Source organism: Podarcis tiliguerta, assembly GCF_965153285.1.
Source record: "Podarcis tiliguerta genome assembly, chromosome: 5".
Taxonomy (NCBI): Eukaryota; Metazoa; Chordata; class Lepidosauria; order Squamata; family Lacertidae; genus Podarcis; species Podarcis tiliguerta.
In genome coordinates this window covers 87,692,372-87,709,339 of record NC_139538.1, presented here as the reverse complement: position 1 = coordinate 87,709,339, position 16,968 = coordinate 87,692,372, and the positions used below count along the sequence as shown (strand labels likewise).

Here is a 16,968-nt window from a genome sequence, read left to right as displayed (position 1 = left end):
GAGATCTCAGGTAGCAGAGGCAGAGAAAGACTTCTGCCTAAGGCTGCTCCCCACCCCCCCACCCCACCTCTAGAACCAGCAGAAGTTAGACTACTAGGCAAAATGGACCGATTGTCCGAATCGGTACAAAAAGGCAGTAGAAAAAGTTTCAAAGAGCTTCAGCTAAAACTAGCTGTATAGCAGGAGCTGCGCTTCGGATTAAGCTGCCCAATGAAGTCAGTGGCTCCTTGTCCATTTAAATGCCAATAAAAACCACTCTCTTTCAGCTGTAAGCCAAGTTTACAAATTTAAAAGGAACCTTATTCCATGATGGCAGCATGCTTAGGGTTGAAGTCTTACAGCCAAATCTTAGGGGCCAACTGCAGCAGAATGAATAGCGACACAACTTGTGCCTGGCTAGGAGACACGGGCTGCCTCTCACACGTTCTCCATCACAGCTCCAAGCTGCCGCTGCTCAGCAGTCACTGCCAACACTGGCACCAGTTCAGTCTTCGTTATTTATTTTCCTGTTTTCAGGTTTCCGCTTAGCTCGCCACAAAGAAAACAGTTTTAAAATGTGTGTGCACATTTTGCTAAGTCCTTGTCGGTCTAGTTCCAACTCTTTGGACCACACTTTGTGCGACAAGTAACTTTTTACAGTAGCTTTTGTAATAAGTCAAACGTGAAGATCCTTCACCTTGATTTTATGACGTTCGGTAAGAAATCTGTGGAGCTAAATAACAAGTACCGTGTGCTGTCTCTGGTGCCTCGGGGGTGGGAGCGAGAAGGGTGCTTCATTCATGAGAGATTCCACACGAGATATTTCCATGTAAGTAGCATGTTTACAAAATTACCTCTTCTGTACTTTGTAATCATGGGTAGCCCTCACCTATACAAAACGTGGGGAAATGGAGAGGCCCAATTCGTGACACTGTCTCAACACTCTTTTCTCGTGTTTGAAAGGTGATGTGAAAATAAAAAAAAGAGAATTAATCCATGTTCATGTTCGTTTTGAAATCTTGTATTTTAAGAGCAACGAGCTGTGTAGTTATTTTTACAGCAACGAAGCAAATCACAGAGCACTGCAGACGACGAGAATAATTCGGACAATTTACCGTGTTATTTGTCAGATTATCTGTACACCTGCATAATTTATTCTAAATACAGTGAAATACATTAGGGAGGCAATACCAGGATCTGGGCCTAATAAACGTCCTGATAAATGTCTCAGATATTTGATATAAAAACTGTTAGATAAGAATAGGTCAGTTTTTCACTACCTGAGCATCTTCAGAATTTAGTTTCAACTCTTGGCTGCTCTTCTATTAAATCCAACGAGGAAGCAATCCTCATGTTGCTTCACAAGTGAACTGCTACGTCCTTAAAACATCTCCTCCCATCTGCCCCAACGCTATTGCTTCCCAAGCATTGCTTTTGAATGCTTCCATCTTATTTCGACAGTATGTGCTATCAGGGCAGCCCCCAGCCATTACAATGGAAAACCCTTTCATGCTAGACTGGGGAAATAAATAGTTGAGATTCCTTTCTCATCCACATCGGCCCCTAATAAAGCGGAGAAGTCAACAAAATTCCGGCAAGGAGGACGAGAGCAGAAGAGCAAAGAAGCTGGAGACAGCAAAGCAAATCAACAGCCCAGACCACTCTAAAGGGAAGAAGTTAACCAGCTCAGTCACTTCCGAATTATGGCCAATTTTTCCAACCTGAGTAAAATGTCCCTTTGCATTAGATCAACTTTGTACAACAGATCTGCCCCAAGGCATGGCCAATTCACATTTTAATAATATATTGTAAGAGCAGGCAGGAGGCAATAAAGGCGAGGTGCAGTCCTCGCCGAGAGTAAGGCAGCAGGAGGCAGAAATAACACCTTTGAACTGGAGCTATTTCTTTAAAAATCATTTACTAAAACCACTGTTAGCCACCATTCGGAGACAGCTTACATACATAGTTCAAACAAGTTAAAAATCAACATAATCTACATCACTTTTTAAAATGAAAGTGGAATGGCAGCACTCTTGTGTGATTGCTTAGAAAGCAGAGACAAGCTGAGAATCATTGCCTACCCCATAGTGGCACAGGGAAAGCAGCAAGCAGCAGTGAAAGGCCCCCAGAAGTAATAATCCCAAGGGTACTCAGGGTCATCGGTTAGCTTATCGCATGTGCAACTTGCTGACAAACTGTTCGCGCAGACACCGCAACCTGTAACAGGTTCCTTACGATCACTGTGCTTCAGCTTCTGAAGAAAGACCTTGCTCTTTCTCAAAATAAAAAACTCGCCCAGCTACTGCAACCTGAGGAAGGAACGGCAGGTGGGGCAGTGAGGGAAGACGTACAGAAAAGAGGGAGAAATGTAGCCAGTTACGGCCATTGCTGCCTGCTCCATCCCCATCTCAGGGCTCTGCAACTGCATCCACAAAGGAGGTCAACCTGCCAGTGGCTCCAGGCTTAAGGATGGCACACTGCTGTCCCAGGTAGAATCCTCCAGAACGACCCAGGAGAAAACTTCAGCACCGCCTAGGAAAGCCCTTAGTCAAGCATGACTTTCCCCAGGAGTCCCTTGCGGAAAGTGTGGATAAACTCGGACGCTGCTGCGTTGTAGTTTGGTGCCTTCACGGTCACATTTCCTGCCGGGCAAAAGGATGGAGAAGACTGAATTACAGAACTGTCTGTGCCCATTGTGGCGATTACACAGGGCCCCCGGACGTTTGAAGGTCTATTGACCCTGTGCCACCACTGGGATTGCTTTCTTCGCTGCCACCAACCTGTTTCAACTCACGGGTAATCACAGAGTCCAGACAGTTGTTAACATTAATAAATAATCAAGTTTATTTATAGGCATGAACAAGCTTATGGTTTCAGTTAATTTTCCTCGGTAGTTTCTTAAACTTAGTTCCTTAACTGTCCTAACAACTTCAAACTGATTATTCCAACTATCTATCTGACTCCACCTAACAATTCCTCTCACTCTCTCACCACACAACTCGACCAACCCAGAGACTTAACCTCCCTCCTCCTTCTTCAACTCTCAACTAACTTTCACACAACTCCCCCTCTAACCCTAACTCCTCCTATCAGTTTCCACTGGCCAATCATATCACACTCATTTTAACCCCTTCCTTATGACCCACCTAGGAGGCAAATGCCACACCCATCGTCACTATGTCGGGAGCAACAGCAGCAGCACGCAAAGGCGATCACCAAACCTCGCCTTCCGAGGTACAGGACATCAGGAAATGCCAGTGGGCACAGGGGACCCTGGGTACTTCTCTACATGTGTTTTACCTCTAGGCTGAACTCTTTCCACCCCAATTTGCAAAATTTCCAGCCTAAACATCTGGTGGCAGGGAGAGGAGGACGGGGCTCACCTGTGCCAGTCAGTATTTTGATTTTCTGAGTCTTGCCCAGGCTCAGAGCAATGCTCTTAAGTACACTCTCCACGTTATCCGAAGGACCATCCAGCCCATAACGTTCTACGTAACTGCATGGTCAAGGAACAAAAGGAGAGGTTTCTTTTAAAAAAACCCAAAAAACCAGGAGACTCCCATATCCAGTGTTTCCAACCCCAACCTGGATTTTAAGGGATTGTCTCACCTGAATTGTTGCCGCTGGTTCAGTGTGTAAAGAAGGTAATCAGCAATGACGTCCTCGCCCACCAGGTGATCCTTGATCGCTCCTGGGTGAAAAATGGCCAAAGGGATTTGTGGCAGAGTTGGGCCGATCTATACCCACCAAGCATCGCCCTACGGCGAATGAGCAGCTGGAGATATCGTCAATAAGGCGCTCTAGTGCCCAAGCTGAGCCAGATGTTCATTTGGGCCAAATCCTGGTTGGACTGGGGTGCCAAGCAATGCAGAATCCAGGACTCCAAAGAGGTTTAAGTGAGCACGTGATCCCTGCTTGCCCCTACTGCTTTCAAGCTTCATTTTAGTTAGTATGGGTCAGGATAAGTAAAGGTAAAGGGACCCCTGACCATTAGGTCCAGTCGTGACCAACTCTGGGGTTGCGACGCTCATCTCGCTTTACTAGCCGAGGGAGCCAACGTACAGCTTCTGGGTCATGTGGCCAGCATGACTAAGCCGCTTCTGGCGAACCAGAGCAGCGCACGGAAACGCCGTTTACCTTCCCGCTCCGTATCTACTTGCACTTTGATGTGCTTTCCAACTGCTAGGTTGACAGGAGCTGGGACTGAGCAACAGGAGCTCACCCCATCACAGGGATTCAAACTGCCGACCTTCTGATTGGCAAGTCATAGACTCTGTGGTTTAATCCACAGCGCCACCTGCATCCCTCATGGGTCAGGATACGCAGGGCAATATGCAGAGCCATAGGCGAGGAACTAATACAGGAAGATGGTTTAAAGAGCCAGCCCTGGACTTGTGAGCAAGCCTCACAGCTGCAGGTTTGTTGTTTTATTATTTGAATTTCTATACTGTCCTATATCTCGTGGTCTCGGGGTGGTTCACAGAACAATGTGGAATGATGGAGGGTGTGCCTTGCTATTATGCTGTAGCAGCAGATTCCCAGATGGGATCAAAAGCCTAAGAATGCTCTGTATTCTGCAAATTTTAAAAGTACGTTTGCAACATCAAGCATAAAGCAAGGAATTCAACATCACAGTATTATGGTCACTTTGTCAGCACAAGCTGTTCTAGAGGGAGTCTCCTGAACCCCCAGAACTATTGGGGGGGGGATGGGATGAGAGTGGAGGAAGCCGTATTGTGCTAGCATGACTTCTGCTGGCTTCCACCAGCACAACTCCTTAGTGGAATCTGAGCCAAATTGCATTGCTTTGTTCAGTAGTGGAGTCAAACAAAAGTCGCAATGCTATTATCACAAATATGATTTCTTTTTCAGTCTGTGGGCTAGAAAAGTTATAAAAGCCTGAATTATATAACATTTTAACATAATTCTTAAAAAAGTATTTCACTCATCACCCCAAAAGATTGAAATATATTCATTTTGCTCCCAAAAGTCCCATTTCCCCCCCATTTCAGACTTTTAAGAAAAAAGTTGACTTTTCTGGTTCCCTGGCAATGGATCTTATGTGGCTATTTCCATCCCCTGCCTGGGGCATTGCTTGCTTAGCCAGCAAGGTCAAGAATTCTTCTTGTTGAGCCCTTTGAGTTGCTGTTTTACACAAGTGGGGCTTTATGAAAATAAAATAAAATTGCATCTCCTACCCAGACCCCATAAGTAGCATATATGCACAGAGTCCTCTTACCGCAGAGTGCTAACTTCAGTCCTGTTTCCACACACCCAATCTGGGGAGACAGCACTCCAGGAGTATCCAGCAAGAACATGATGGGCCTTTCACTCACCTGAAACATGGAGACATCTAACATCCTTTTGGGAAATGATGCTCTAAGAATACGCTTAAAAAATGGCTACCCAGCTCACTCGCAATGCTCAAGAACCAGTGCAGCTTTCTGAATAGAGGGGTCCTGCTTGACGCAAGACCCAGATGCTCTAGAAACATCCAGCCTTGATTACTACAACAGTTTACACACACACAGTTGCTTTGGGAAACTTCAACTCAGAACACAGCAGCCAGCCAGAGGCTCAACAATGTATGAATATTGCAGCAATTCTTAAGAACTGTCATGGACTCAAAGTTTGCTGGTGAGCACAATTAAAACTAGTGCTGCTTCTGCCTCATCAATCCCTAAACAATCTGGGATCAGACAATCTGAATGACCGGCTGTAGTAACTGATCTCAGCAACTGAGATCTTCATTGGATCTCCAGCTTCCACTACCCATGGAGGTTAAGTGGGTTACTACAGGGGAAGGAACTGCAATTCTTTCCCCAAGGGAGATCCACCTGGAATCTTCTCTATTATCTTTTAGCTGCCAGGGCTCACTTTGGTGCTGCTGATGCAGCAAAAACCACGTGGGAGGGAGCAGCTAGGAGTTACTGGTCTCTGCGGCTACAGCAGGCGCTGCAATTCTGTGGCCGTTTGACTTCACCCCCGGGGTGCACTCCATTGTCCCTTGACACAGACAGATGCCAACTACAACTGCCAGAGAGAGAATGTCCTGTTCATCTCAGCATTTGCTACTTTTAATTTTCTATATAGTTTGGGCTTTGTCTTCTTAGGGTGTTGAAAGGTTTGTGACTCCTGAAGATTTTCTGGAAAGTGAATTATGTAATTGCTTTAAAAAGCCTAGTGGTGTGTAATTTTTTTCTGCTGCTGTTTTGTATTTTTAGGGAGTTTACTATTGATTTTATATCTCGGCTTTCCTTCTAAGAAGCTCAGGACAGTGTACCTGGGTCAACTCGCACCCAGCTCCATTCTATCCTCCCAACATCCAGTGAGATAAATTATGCTGAAAGATAGCAACTTGCCCAGGCACCAGCTTAGTAAATCTCACGGCCAAGTGGGGATTTGAATCTGGGTCTCCCTGGCCCTAATCTGACACGCTGACCCGTACACAAAAATGTCACGCTGCTTTTCTACTAAAAAATTTAAATTATTCTCACCAGCTGCCTTAAGCATCCCCAATTCATGCAAATAGGAAGATGTAACACAGGAAGATGTAACACAGATGTATGGAAGTGAGAGCTGGACCATAAAGAAGGGTGATCGCCGAAGAATTGATGCTTTTGAATTCTGGTGCGGGAGGAGACTATTGAGAGTCCCATGGACTGCAAGAAGATCAAACCTATCAATTCTGAAGGAAATCAGCCCTGAGGGCTCACTGGAAGGACAGCTCCTGAAGCTGAGGCTCCAATATTTTGGCCACCTCATGAGAAGAGAAGACTCCCTGAAAAAGACCCTGATGTTGGGAAAGATGGAGGGCACAAGGAGTAGGGGACGACAGAGGACGAGATGGTTGGACAGTGTTCTCGAAGCTACCAGAATGAGTTTGACCTAACTGGGGGAGGAAGTGGGAGCCTGGTGAGCTCTGGTCCATGGGGTCACGAAGAGTCGGACACGACTAAACAACAACAACACAGGCGCTGTCTGTTGACTTGTATGTTTACATCCGACACAAATCTAACCAGACATAGAACCCACCTCTGCACACTTCGCAGGTCCGTCTTCTGTGAGCACAGAGGTTTTCCCTGTCACATTGGGAGGCTACATATTCATGGCAACACTACTCAAGCACTGCCATTTATCACTGACGGAATATCCATCTGTGATACATCCTTCGCTTTCATATACCCAGAAAAGGAGTCTTGCACTGCAGCCCCTCAGCCACTTCCCAATTTCGCATTACCTGGATTCTGGTGAGAACTGCTCTGGTAATGCCTGGTGTCCCACCAACCATGGAGGCTTTCCCTTTGGGTTGGGCAGAGGGGAGAGAGAAAGGGGAGGGGGAGAGATCAGCAGTTACACGCAAAATACAGAGTAGCTGTCAACAGAATAGGTTCCTAGGCCTTTTGGCCCGTAACTGTTGCCATGGAATCTGCTCACATGCACCAGCGCTATTGGTCCGATCCGAAGGAGCAAAACATACCTTTTCTGAGGTGCACCCTTCTCAGCGAATTGATGACTGATGATTTCCCCACATTTGGCACTCCAATGACCATGATGCAGCTCTCCACGTTCTGGAACCAAGCAGAAAGGCCAGAAGCGGTCTGTAGCCTTGCAAAAATAGCCGACAACAGAAGTACCGTATTTTTCGCCCTATAGGACGCACTTTTCCCCCTCCAAAAATGAAGGGGAAATGTGTGTGCATCCTATGGGGCGAAGGCAGGCTTTCGCTGAAGCCTGGAGAGCGAGAGGGGTCAGTGCGCACCGACCCCTCTCACTCTCCAGGCTTCAGGAAGCTCTCCGCAAGCCTTGGGAGCCCGCGGGAGTTCCCGTTGGGCTCCCTAGGCTTGCGGATAGCAGCCTGCATCTCGAAGCCTGGGGCGCACTGCACAGCGCACCCCGGGCTTCGGTTCCCCAACCTGGTTTGGAGGCTTGCGGCGCTTCTCCCCGCCACCAGCCCCACAAGCTCGGGGGACAGCGGGGAGGCGGAGCGCCGCCATCCCGCTGTTCCACGACCTGGTTTGGGCTTCAGGCAGATATCCGCAAGCCGTGGGAGCCCGGCGGGAAGTCGCGCTGGTCTCCCAAGGCTTGCGGAGAGCTGCCTGTTCTGGGGGGGGGGGAGAAATAATTTTTTTCTCTTTATTTCCCCCTATGGGCTGGTGTGCCCTATGGGGCGAAAAATACGGTATATCCATCTGCAGAAATGAAGGGCAAATAGCTCAGCCGCCCCACTCCCTATCCCCCACCCCATCTTCCTGCCCCACAGCAGTTGATTGCAGATGTTAATCTCCTGTCCCTATCCTGTGCTTGCAGAAATGGAACCATTGTCATCAGGCTACAGTGGTACCTCGGGTTAAGTACTTAATTCGTTCCGGAGGTCCGTTCTTAACCTGAAACTGTTCTTAACCTGAAGCACCACATTAGCTAATGGGGCCTCCTGCAGCTGCCGCGCCGCCAGAGCACGGTTTCTGTTCTCAACCTGAAGCAAAGTTCTTAACCTGAAGCACTATTTCTGGGTTAGCGGAGTATGTAACCTGAAGTGTATGTAACCTGAGGTACCACTGTATTTGTTGGGGGGGGGGGCTAAAAATGTGTAACGCTGCACAGATGCGGACAGCGGTGGCTGCCTGTCAGGATGAAGGCGGGGGGCCCTGTTACAGTTTCCATCGCTTCCCCCAGAAAAGCTTCCCAGTGCTGCAGAGCGGGGACACCTGAGGCCGCCTCCTCCAGTGGTGGGGAGAAGCAGCAATTCCTCCTGTGATTTCTCAGGTGGGAGGGGGAAAGGAGGAAAGAAAGGGGGAGGAGAAAGTGGGGGGGGGGATGCAGGATGGGGGATAGTTTTCTGGGTAGAGACTGTAACTGTTCCCAGAACTCTATAAAATAATCTCAAAAGGCGGTAGGAGGGCAAGCTGTGTTTCAGGATCAGGATTCAATTAAGAGTCTTCATTAATTGGAAATCATTCAGGAAATAATCCTAGAATCTCCCCACCCCTTGCATGCTCCAGAACATAAATCACATTTTTAAAATGCCATGTTAAATATTCTGTATTCAGGTGTGGAATCCCCTCAATATCAACAGTACGCAGTGCCGGCAACTTTTCTTCACGGAAAAAAAGCACTGACTACATACAATATGAGGGACATAGGTGGCGCTGTGGGTTAAACCACAGGGCCTAGGACTTGCCAATCAGAAGGTCAGCAGTTCGAATCCCCGCAATGGGGTGAGCACCCGTTGCTCGGTCCCTGCTCCTGCCAACCTAGCAGTTTGCACCTCAAAGTGCAAGTAGATAAATAGGTACCGCTCCTGCGGGAAGGTAAACGGTGTTTCCGTGCGCTGCTCTGGTTCGCCAGAAGCGGCTTAGTCATGCTGGCCACATGACCAGCTGTACGTCGGCTCCCTTGGCCAATAAAGCGAGATGAGTGCCGCAACCCCAGAGTCGGCCACGACTGGACCTAATAGTCAGGGGTCCCTTTACCTTATATACAATATAACTGACCTCATCCCTCTGGTACCGTGGACTGTTGCTGATCAGTTCTGTGACATGGGGAATAATCTGCAAAGAAATACAATAGCAGTTTCAGTGGAACTACTGTTGGGCTGCTCTTGGCCCCTAAATGAGGGAGATCAACAGGACAACTGGTCCGTCTCTCTCTCTCTTTTTTTCAATCCCCCAAGTTTTAATAAAGTGACGCAGGTGGCGCTGTGGGTAAAAGCCTCAGCGCCTAGGGCTTGCCGATCGAAAGGTCGGCAGTTCTAATCCCCGTGGCGGGGTGCGCTCCCGTTGTTCGGTCCCAGCGCCTGCCAACCTAGCAGTTCGAAAGCACTCCCGGGTGCAAGTAGATAAATAGGGACCGCTTACTAGCGGGAAGGTAAACGGCGTTTCCGTGTGCGGCTCTGGCTCGCCAGAGCTGCGATGTCACGCTGGCCATGTGACCCGGAAGTGTCTCCGGACAGCGCTGGCCCCCGGCCTCTTGAGTGAGATGGGCGCACAACCCTAGAGTCTGTCAAGACTGGCCCATACGGGCAGGGGTACCTTTACCTTTAAGTTTAATAAATCTGCTAAGAGACAAGGTCTCACCATTTCAGCCACTAACAAGCACAAGAAAGAAGCTTGATTTTAGGATGCAAAACTTCCACTCCTAACCTACCTTACCAGAATGTAACTTTGCTATGACAGCAAAGTAGTACCTTTTGGATATTTTCATCTTTCAGGCAATCCGTGAAGAGGACGTTCCTAACACCCTGCTGTTCCAAACATTCTAGAATCCTCTATAAACATATAAAGAAGAGATTTATGAAATCAGGGAGCGTGAAGAAGATGAGAGCTATTTATACTGTTTATTTACAAAGAACGTGTATCTCGCCTTTATTCACAAAGTAGATACAAGGCAGCTGACAACTTGCATTAGCTCAAAAGAACAGAACAATTTAAAATCCAGTGAAGCAACAGTATAAAACAATACAGCAGAGACAGAAAAAGAAAAGGGGAGGGCTCATGTAAAAAAAGAACTTTAAAATGTACCTCTAGCTATAAAATGTCCAATGTCTAATCAGTTTTAAGTCTTCTCTCAATGCAACTGCAGTTGCCTGGGGAGGTCATTTCATAGACTCTGATGGAGAAAGCCTTTTCTCTAGTCCTCACCTGCTGAACCTCAGTCAGCATGAGACAGCAAGAAGGGCCAGAGAAAATATGAATTTTATTTCTATCTTGCCTCATGATTCAGAAGGAATCCCAAGATAATTTACATTAAAAATAAGTTCCAAGATGCCCAGTTGGAAAACTCATGCTGCTGTTTCTCAACCTGTGAATTTGTTTGTGGGCTTGTCAAAGTGACAAATGCAGAACGAACCTACTTGGGTCTTACCTGTTTGTGGGTTAGGTCTGCCAGATCCATTTTGTTCAACAATAATAAGTGTGGGCGGATACCTAAGGCTTCCTGCAACTGAGGGTTCCGGCCTGAGAGCGGGATGTGCATGTGCTAAGGAGCCAAAAAGAGATGAGAAAAGCAGCAGCAACCTAGTGTACATTTAGAAAAACAAAAATCTTTAAAAATCTACCTTACCTTCTGCTTGACTTCCTTCCCCTCCCTTCTGCAGTTACTGATTTCATATCCTTTTATTACTGCATATACAATTCAAATATATTTATACATTTCCCCCTTATCCTTTCCTTAGTTATCTCTTACTGCCCATGTTTGTATCATCATATTGTTTACAATATGTCCTCAAATAATCAATAATTTCCCCCTATTCCATTTTTAAAAGTCTCTCTTCTTCTTGATTTCTTATTCTTCTGGTGAGTTTCGCCATTTTTGCATATTCCATTAATTTTAATAGATGAAGACTTTCTTGTTCCAACAGACTTTTGGGAACTGACTGCTTTTAATGAAAAGGATGCTGCACTGCTGTTTTTACTGCAATTACATACTTGTATGGTTTCATTTATATATAAACGTCTATCCATCTACCTATAGCTTTAATTCTATAAATGTTTAATTGTGTTTTTTTTATTATTTTCCTACGTTCTTAGCTTTTCTTGTTTATCTGTAAGTCGCCATGAGTTGTTCTCAGGGGAAATAGCGGCGCTTCAGGGTGGAATAATAATAATAATAATAATAATAATAATAATGGCAACCAGCCAGTTGAAATGCCCTCCCATCAGATATCAAGGAAATAAACAACTATCTGACTTTTAGGGGACGCGGGTGGCGCTGTGGGTAAAACCTCAGCGCCTAGGACTTGCTGATCGCATGGTCGGTGGTTCGAATCCCCGCGGCGGGGTGCGCTCTCGTCGTTCGGTCCCAGCGCCTGCCAACCTTGCAGTTCGAAAGCACCTCCGGGTGCAAGTAGATAAATAGGGACCGCTTACCAGCGGGAAGGTAAACGGCGTTCCATGTGCTGCGCTGGCTCGCCAGATGCAGCTTGTCACGCTGGCCATGTGACCCGGAAGTGTCTGCGGACAGCGCTGGCTCCTGGCCTATAGAGTGAGATGAGCGCACAACCCTAGAGTCTGGTAAGACTGGCCCGAACGGGCAGGGGTACCTTTACCTTTACCTGACTTTTAGAAGACATCCGAAGGCAGCCCTGTTTAGGAAAGTTTTTAATGTTTGAAGTTTTATTCTGTTTTAAGAATTTTGTTGAAAGCTGCCCAGAGTGGCTGGGAAAATTATAAATAAATAAATTTTATTATTATTATTAATGGAAACAAACCTGCAGACAGTGAAGCTGCATGAAGATTCTTAGCTCTGTGAGGGGGTAAAATTGCAGTGCCCTGGAATTCTTTCTAAGGGAAAGGATGTCTTTTAATGGGTGTAGCTTGTGCGCATGCTGATCGCTACAAAAGGATATGCGGGCATCGTGAACCTCCAGTAAGCAGTCGACGACTCGCAGGCGTTTCTGCATATCCTTCAGCCCTGCAAAAAACCCAAAGTATTAAACAAAATCAGGAAAAGGACTTTGGTATCAAATTTGAAGAGGCAGATTGGAATAGTCTATGGACAAAACCCCCACTAAAATCAATATCAACCAGTATTTGAGTAAATTCTTTTAAGTTAATACACAGATAGCATTTAACACCCATAATACGCAGCTCTATAGACAAGACATCCTCTGCAGCATGCTGGAGAGGGTGGAAGGTAATAGGCATGATTTTTCATATGCGGTGGAATTAGTGCAACTGTTTTGGCAAAGGGTATTCGCAGAAATAAGCAAAATTACAAGTCAGGGTGTACAATGCAACCCATGCCAAGGTTTCTTAACAATTTAAAAAGATATTCAGATTAAATTATTGCACAAGGAACTTATCACTTTTCTTTTGGTAACGGCACAACTTCTTACAGCAAATAAAAAACAGGGAAAACTTGATTATCTACATATCATATAATGGACAATTGCTTTATCTGAGAAGCTAAGAGATCACACCCCATAGCTGTCAACCTTCCCTTTTTTTGCAGGTAATTCCCTTATTCCAGCGCTGTTTCCCGCTGCTATCCCAGATTGTTAGATATCCCATAGACTGTCCCAGGGACAGGTGAGGCTGCTGATCCCTTATTTTTGAGGCTGCTGATTCCTTATTTTCAAATCTGAAAGTTGACAGCTATGTCACACCCCCTGAACGATACAACTTATATGGACAATTTTGCTAATATAAGACATATCCAAATGAATACTCTGATGACTGATGCCCACCAACTATGCATATGGTTCTAGGAGAGGGGTGGAACCAACTGTTTGGATAATGTTATGCTTATATCCCATTTCTTCAAAATTAATAAAAATTTGAAGGCAAGAAGATGTGCAGGTACAAGTACAATTCCAGCAGCAGGAGAACAGAGCTCGCCCCATCAGCTCTGTTGCTATAGGCCAGGCCACCTCCTCTCTCCTTTGGCTATCACCCTGGGGGCAACTGTTCCACCAGACTCCCTGGGAGTCAAAAACAAAACTGGGAGAGACAATAAGCAGGAGGCTCACTCCATCAACTTTTCTGGAGGGCCCAGCTCCACCAGGCACCTCCTGCTCCTGAACCTTGCCAGTTGGTCCACGAAGGTACAGCTGTCAGTGGGTTTTGATTTTCCTCCTCCCTCCTCCTCCCTTTTTTCCTTGTGTGCTGTGCACACGTGCATGTGATTTTAGATTTTAAGCCTGCAGTCAGGGAGTGTCTTGTTCTGATTTCATGTAAGCCGGCCTAAGAGCCTTTATAGCAGGAAAAGAGGGTTTTGTTTTTTTTACCAAATAAACAAACAAATGTCTCCCTGCTTATTTAACTTATATGCAGAATTCATCATGTGAAAGGCTGGGCTGGATGAATCCCTACCCGGAATTAAGATTGCCAGAAGAAATATCAACAACCTCAGATATGCAGATGACACAACCTTGATGGCAGAGAGTGAGGAGGAATTAAAGAACCTTTTAATGAGGGTGAAAGAGGAGAGTGTAAAATATGGTTTGAAGCTCAACATCAAAAAAACGAAGATCATGGCCACTGGTCCCATCACCTCCTGGCAAATAGAAGGGGAAGAAATGGAGGCAAGGAGAGATTTTACTTTCTTGGGCTCCATGATCACTGCAGATGGTGACAGCAGCCACAAAATTAAAAGACGCCTGCTTCTTGGGAGGAAAGCAATGACAAACCTAGACAGCATCTTAAAAAGCAGAGACATCACCTTGCCAACAAAGGTCCGTATAGTTAAAGCTATGGTTTTCACAGTAGTGATGTATGGAAGTGAGAGCTGGACCATAAAGAAGGCTGATCGCCGAAGAATTGATACTTTTGAATTATGGTGCTGGAGGAGACTCTTGAAAGTCCCATGGACTGCAAGAAGATTAAACCTATCCATTCTGAAGGAAATCAGCCCTGAGTGCTCACTGGAAGGACAGATTGTGAAGCTGAGGCTCCAATACTTTGGCCACCTCATGAGAAGAGAAGACTCCCTGGAAAAGACCCTGATGTTGGGAAAGATGGAGGGCACAAGGAGAAGGGGACGACAGAGGACGAGATGGTTGGACAGTGTTCTCGAAGCTACCAGCATGAGTTTGACCAAACTGCGGGTGGCAATGGAAGACAGGAGTGCCTGGAGTGCTCTAGTCCATCGGGTCACGAAGAGTCGGACACGACTAAACAACATAACAAATATTCAAGCAAACGAGCCCTCCTGGCTCAGAAGGGATTTGAGCCACGCCACAGAGACGCCTCGGCCTAGAGAGGCCACAGCCCTGGTTTCTACCGGAAGTCAGGCCTGCGTGCTACTTCCCCCCCGCTCCCCACCCGAGTGGAAACCGGCCCAACGTGCCTCTCGCCATGTGCCCGGGGAACCAGTGGGCCACATCCCGGCCGCCGTAGTCGAACCGCTCCCGCCAGCCTCGGAGCGGCGCCCGCAAGAGAGACGCGAGTCGCATGTCGGCCTCTCTCGGCAACTGCCTGTCAGGCGGCTATAAGCACTTCCGGTAGAGAGGCCCGGTTTTGTTTCTACGGCAACGGAACAAAGGCCCCGCCCCACCAATCCGAGAGAGGGGCGGGTCTCTGTGACGTCAGCGGTCAGGAACGGATGCCTGCCGGCGCTCCCATAAGGCGCCCGTAAGGCACCCCAGGCCGCATGCGCAGAACGAAGAGCGGGGCCCGTCGCTGAGGCAGGTAGGGGAGCAAGGCTTAAGTGTTCTGACCCGCAAGGGTCGTACACGTGTTTCAGGCAAACGTGTGAACGCACCTTTCTGCGTAGTTTGGTTGGAAAATACCGTGTATTTGTTTGAGGGTGGGGATACAGACCTCGTTTGTCCTTGCTGAGCCCTAGAATTGCATGGAGTAGGCTGATCAGTATTTTATTTTGTGGTGGTGTTATTTCTGTTGACATTAGATGGTGGTGTTTCCCCCCCCCCCCCTGTTAAATGGAATGACTGCTAGCCATAGGAAACACTGGGGAAGCGGGAGGGAAAAACAGGATTTTACCATATACGTATGTGGGCTTTCACACCCACCCACCCACCCACCCCATAGCTGTCAACTTTTCCCTTTTCTTGCGAGGAATCCTATTCAGAATAAGGGATCCACACCCCTCAACCCAAATAAAAAGTTGAAGGGGAAGCCTTCGTCGACTTCCTCAGCCCAGTCTTAATATTGTGTGCAAGATTGCTTTAGCATTTACAGTGGTACCTCGGGTTACATACGCTTCAGGTTACAGACTCTGCTAACCCAGAAATAGTACCTCGGGTTAAGAACTTTGCTTCAGGTTGAGAACAGAAATCGTGCTCCGGCGGTGCGCGGCAGCAGGAGGCCCCATTAGCTAAAGTGGTGCTTCAGGTTAAGAACAGTTTCAGGTTAAGAACAGACCTCCGGAACGAATTAAGTACTTAACCCGAGGTACCACTGTATACAACATTGCCCCGTCAATGAAAACGCAAGTGCAGTCCATACATTTGCAGAACAACGGGTCTGCAGTGTTGACCACTGTATATGTATTTTAGGTTAGAAATGAGAATGGGTGGTTTAGGGCACCTGTTGCAGCACAGCCATTGCTGTCTCGCGTAATCAGACTGCAGACAAGAGTACTGAATGACAACCTTTGAGGGTACCTTAGTGTTATTATCCTGTCTCATGCTGGCATGTTGGCACTTAAATTGGTTAAAAACTCCTAGCTGCCATTCCAAAGTACATTATTATTATTTACTGAATTTATATACCGCCCTATATATACCGCCCTATACTCTCAGTATAAAGATGGATGCAGGCAGTGTTAGAAACAAGGATAGAAATTAAGCTATTTGTTACATGGCTGCTGGAACCAAGGTTACAGGAGCAAAAACAGAAAGTCTAAGCACCACTTTATATAAGGGTGACTTGCACTGTGGTGGGGAAGCGCCAGCGAACCAATTCTGGAGTCTGGCTGGGAGACATTTCTCCTCCTGTGCCCTCGGCGCCATTGGTGGCAATTTTATTCCTAAGTCTCAGTCGCCCTACACGGCGACAAGATTCCTCAAAGTGCTCACCTCCTGACAATTCCCAGTCGTAAAACGTGCCTGGCTAATTTTGAACGCTGGTGGACTTGTAGAAGGATAAGAGAGTATTGGGAAATGATATATAATGAATTGAAAAAAAAGTTTAAAAGTAACTTCCCAAAAAAACAGAGTCCTTTTCGTTGGGGATATAATTCAGAGGGAAATTCCCGGGGGTCAAAAAAGATTATTTATTTATGCTGCTACTGCGGCCTGTGTTTTGTTAGCCCCAAAATGGAAAACGAGCGAGCCAACCAAAGAAGAATGGCAACTTAAATTGATGGAATACACGCAGCTTGCAGATTAACATAGAATAAGAGAACAAGAAGAATATACGTTTAAGGAAGACTGGGAAATGTTTACTGATTATATGGGTGAAAATTGTGTTTATTTAAAAACACTGGTAGCATTAAGATAAATTCAACAGTGTAAATGAATTTTGATGGACGTAACAATGGATCACCAAATGGTTTAGTTCATGTAAAATATGCAGGGATGTATGGTAT

At 46.5% G+C, this 16,968-nt stretch overlaps 1 protein-coding gene and 1 long non-coding RNA gene across 3 annotated transcripts in view; one reads left to right on the top strand and one right to left on the bottom strand.

The window, feature by feature from the left end:
- LOC310677513 overlaps positions 1 to 16,968 on the top strand; it is a 574,807-nt gene that overhangs the window by 87,624 nt on the left and 470,215 nt on the right. The window contains exon 2 of the long non-coding RNA XR_014511205.1: positions 14,112 to 15,107. This is a non-coding gene — a long non-coding RNA (uncharacterized lncRNA). The remainder of the gene's footprint in view (positions 1 to 14,111; positions 15,108 to 16,968) is intronic.
- On the bottom strand, positions 985 to 14,882 carry MTG1 (mitochondrial ribosome associated GTPase 1). 2 transcript variants are annotated; one of them, XM_083440600.1, is made up of 11 exons: positions 14,767 to 14,882; positions 12,316 to 12,390; positions 10,843 to 10,934; positions 10,166 to 10,246; positions 9,474 to 9,530; positions 7,460 to 7,550; positions 7,220 to 7,281; positions 5,219 to 5,315; positions 3,589 to 3,670; positions 3,363 to 3,475; positions 985 to 2,621 (listed from the first exon to the last, which is right to left on the bottom strand). In XM_083440600.1, the coding sequence occupies exons 1-11, from the start codon at positions 14,870 to 14,872 to the stop codon at positions 2,524 to 2,526; spliced, it is 954 nt and encodes a 317-aa protein (XP_083296726.1). In that variant the 5' UTR covers positions 14,873 to 14,882; the 3' UTR covers positions 985 to 2,523. The 2 variants fall into 2 exon arrangements, with proteins under 2 accessions (XP_083296726.1, XP_083296725.1); XM_083440599.1 differs by lacking the exons at positions 12,316 to 12,390; positions 14,767 to 14,882 and adding an exon at positions 12,032 to 12,104 and having other exon boundaries at positions 10,843 to 11,662.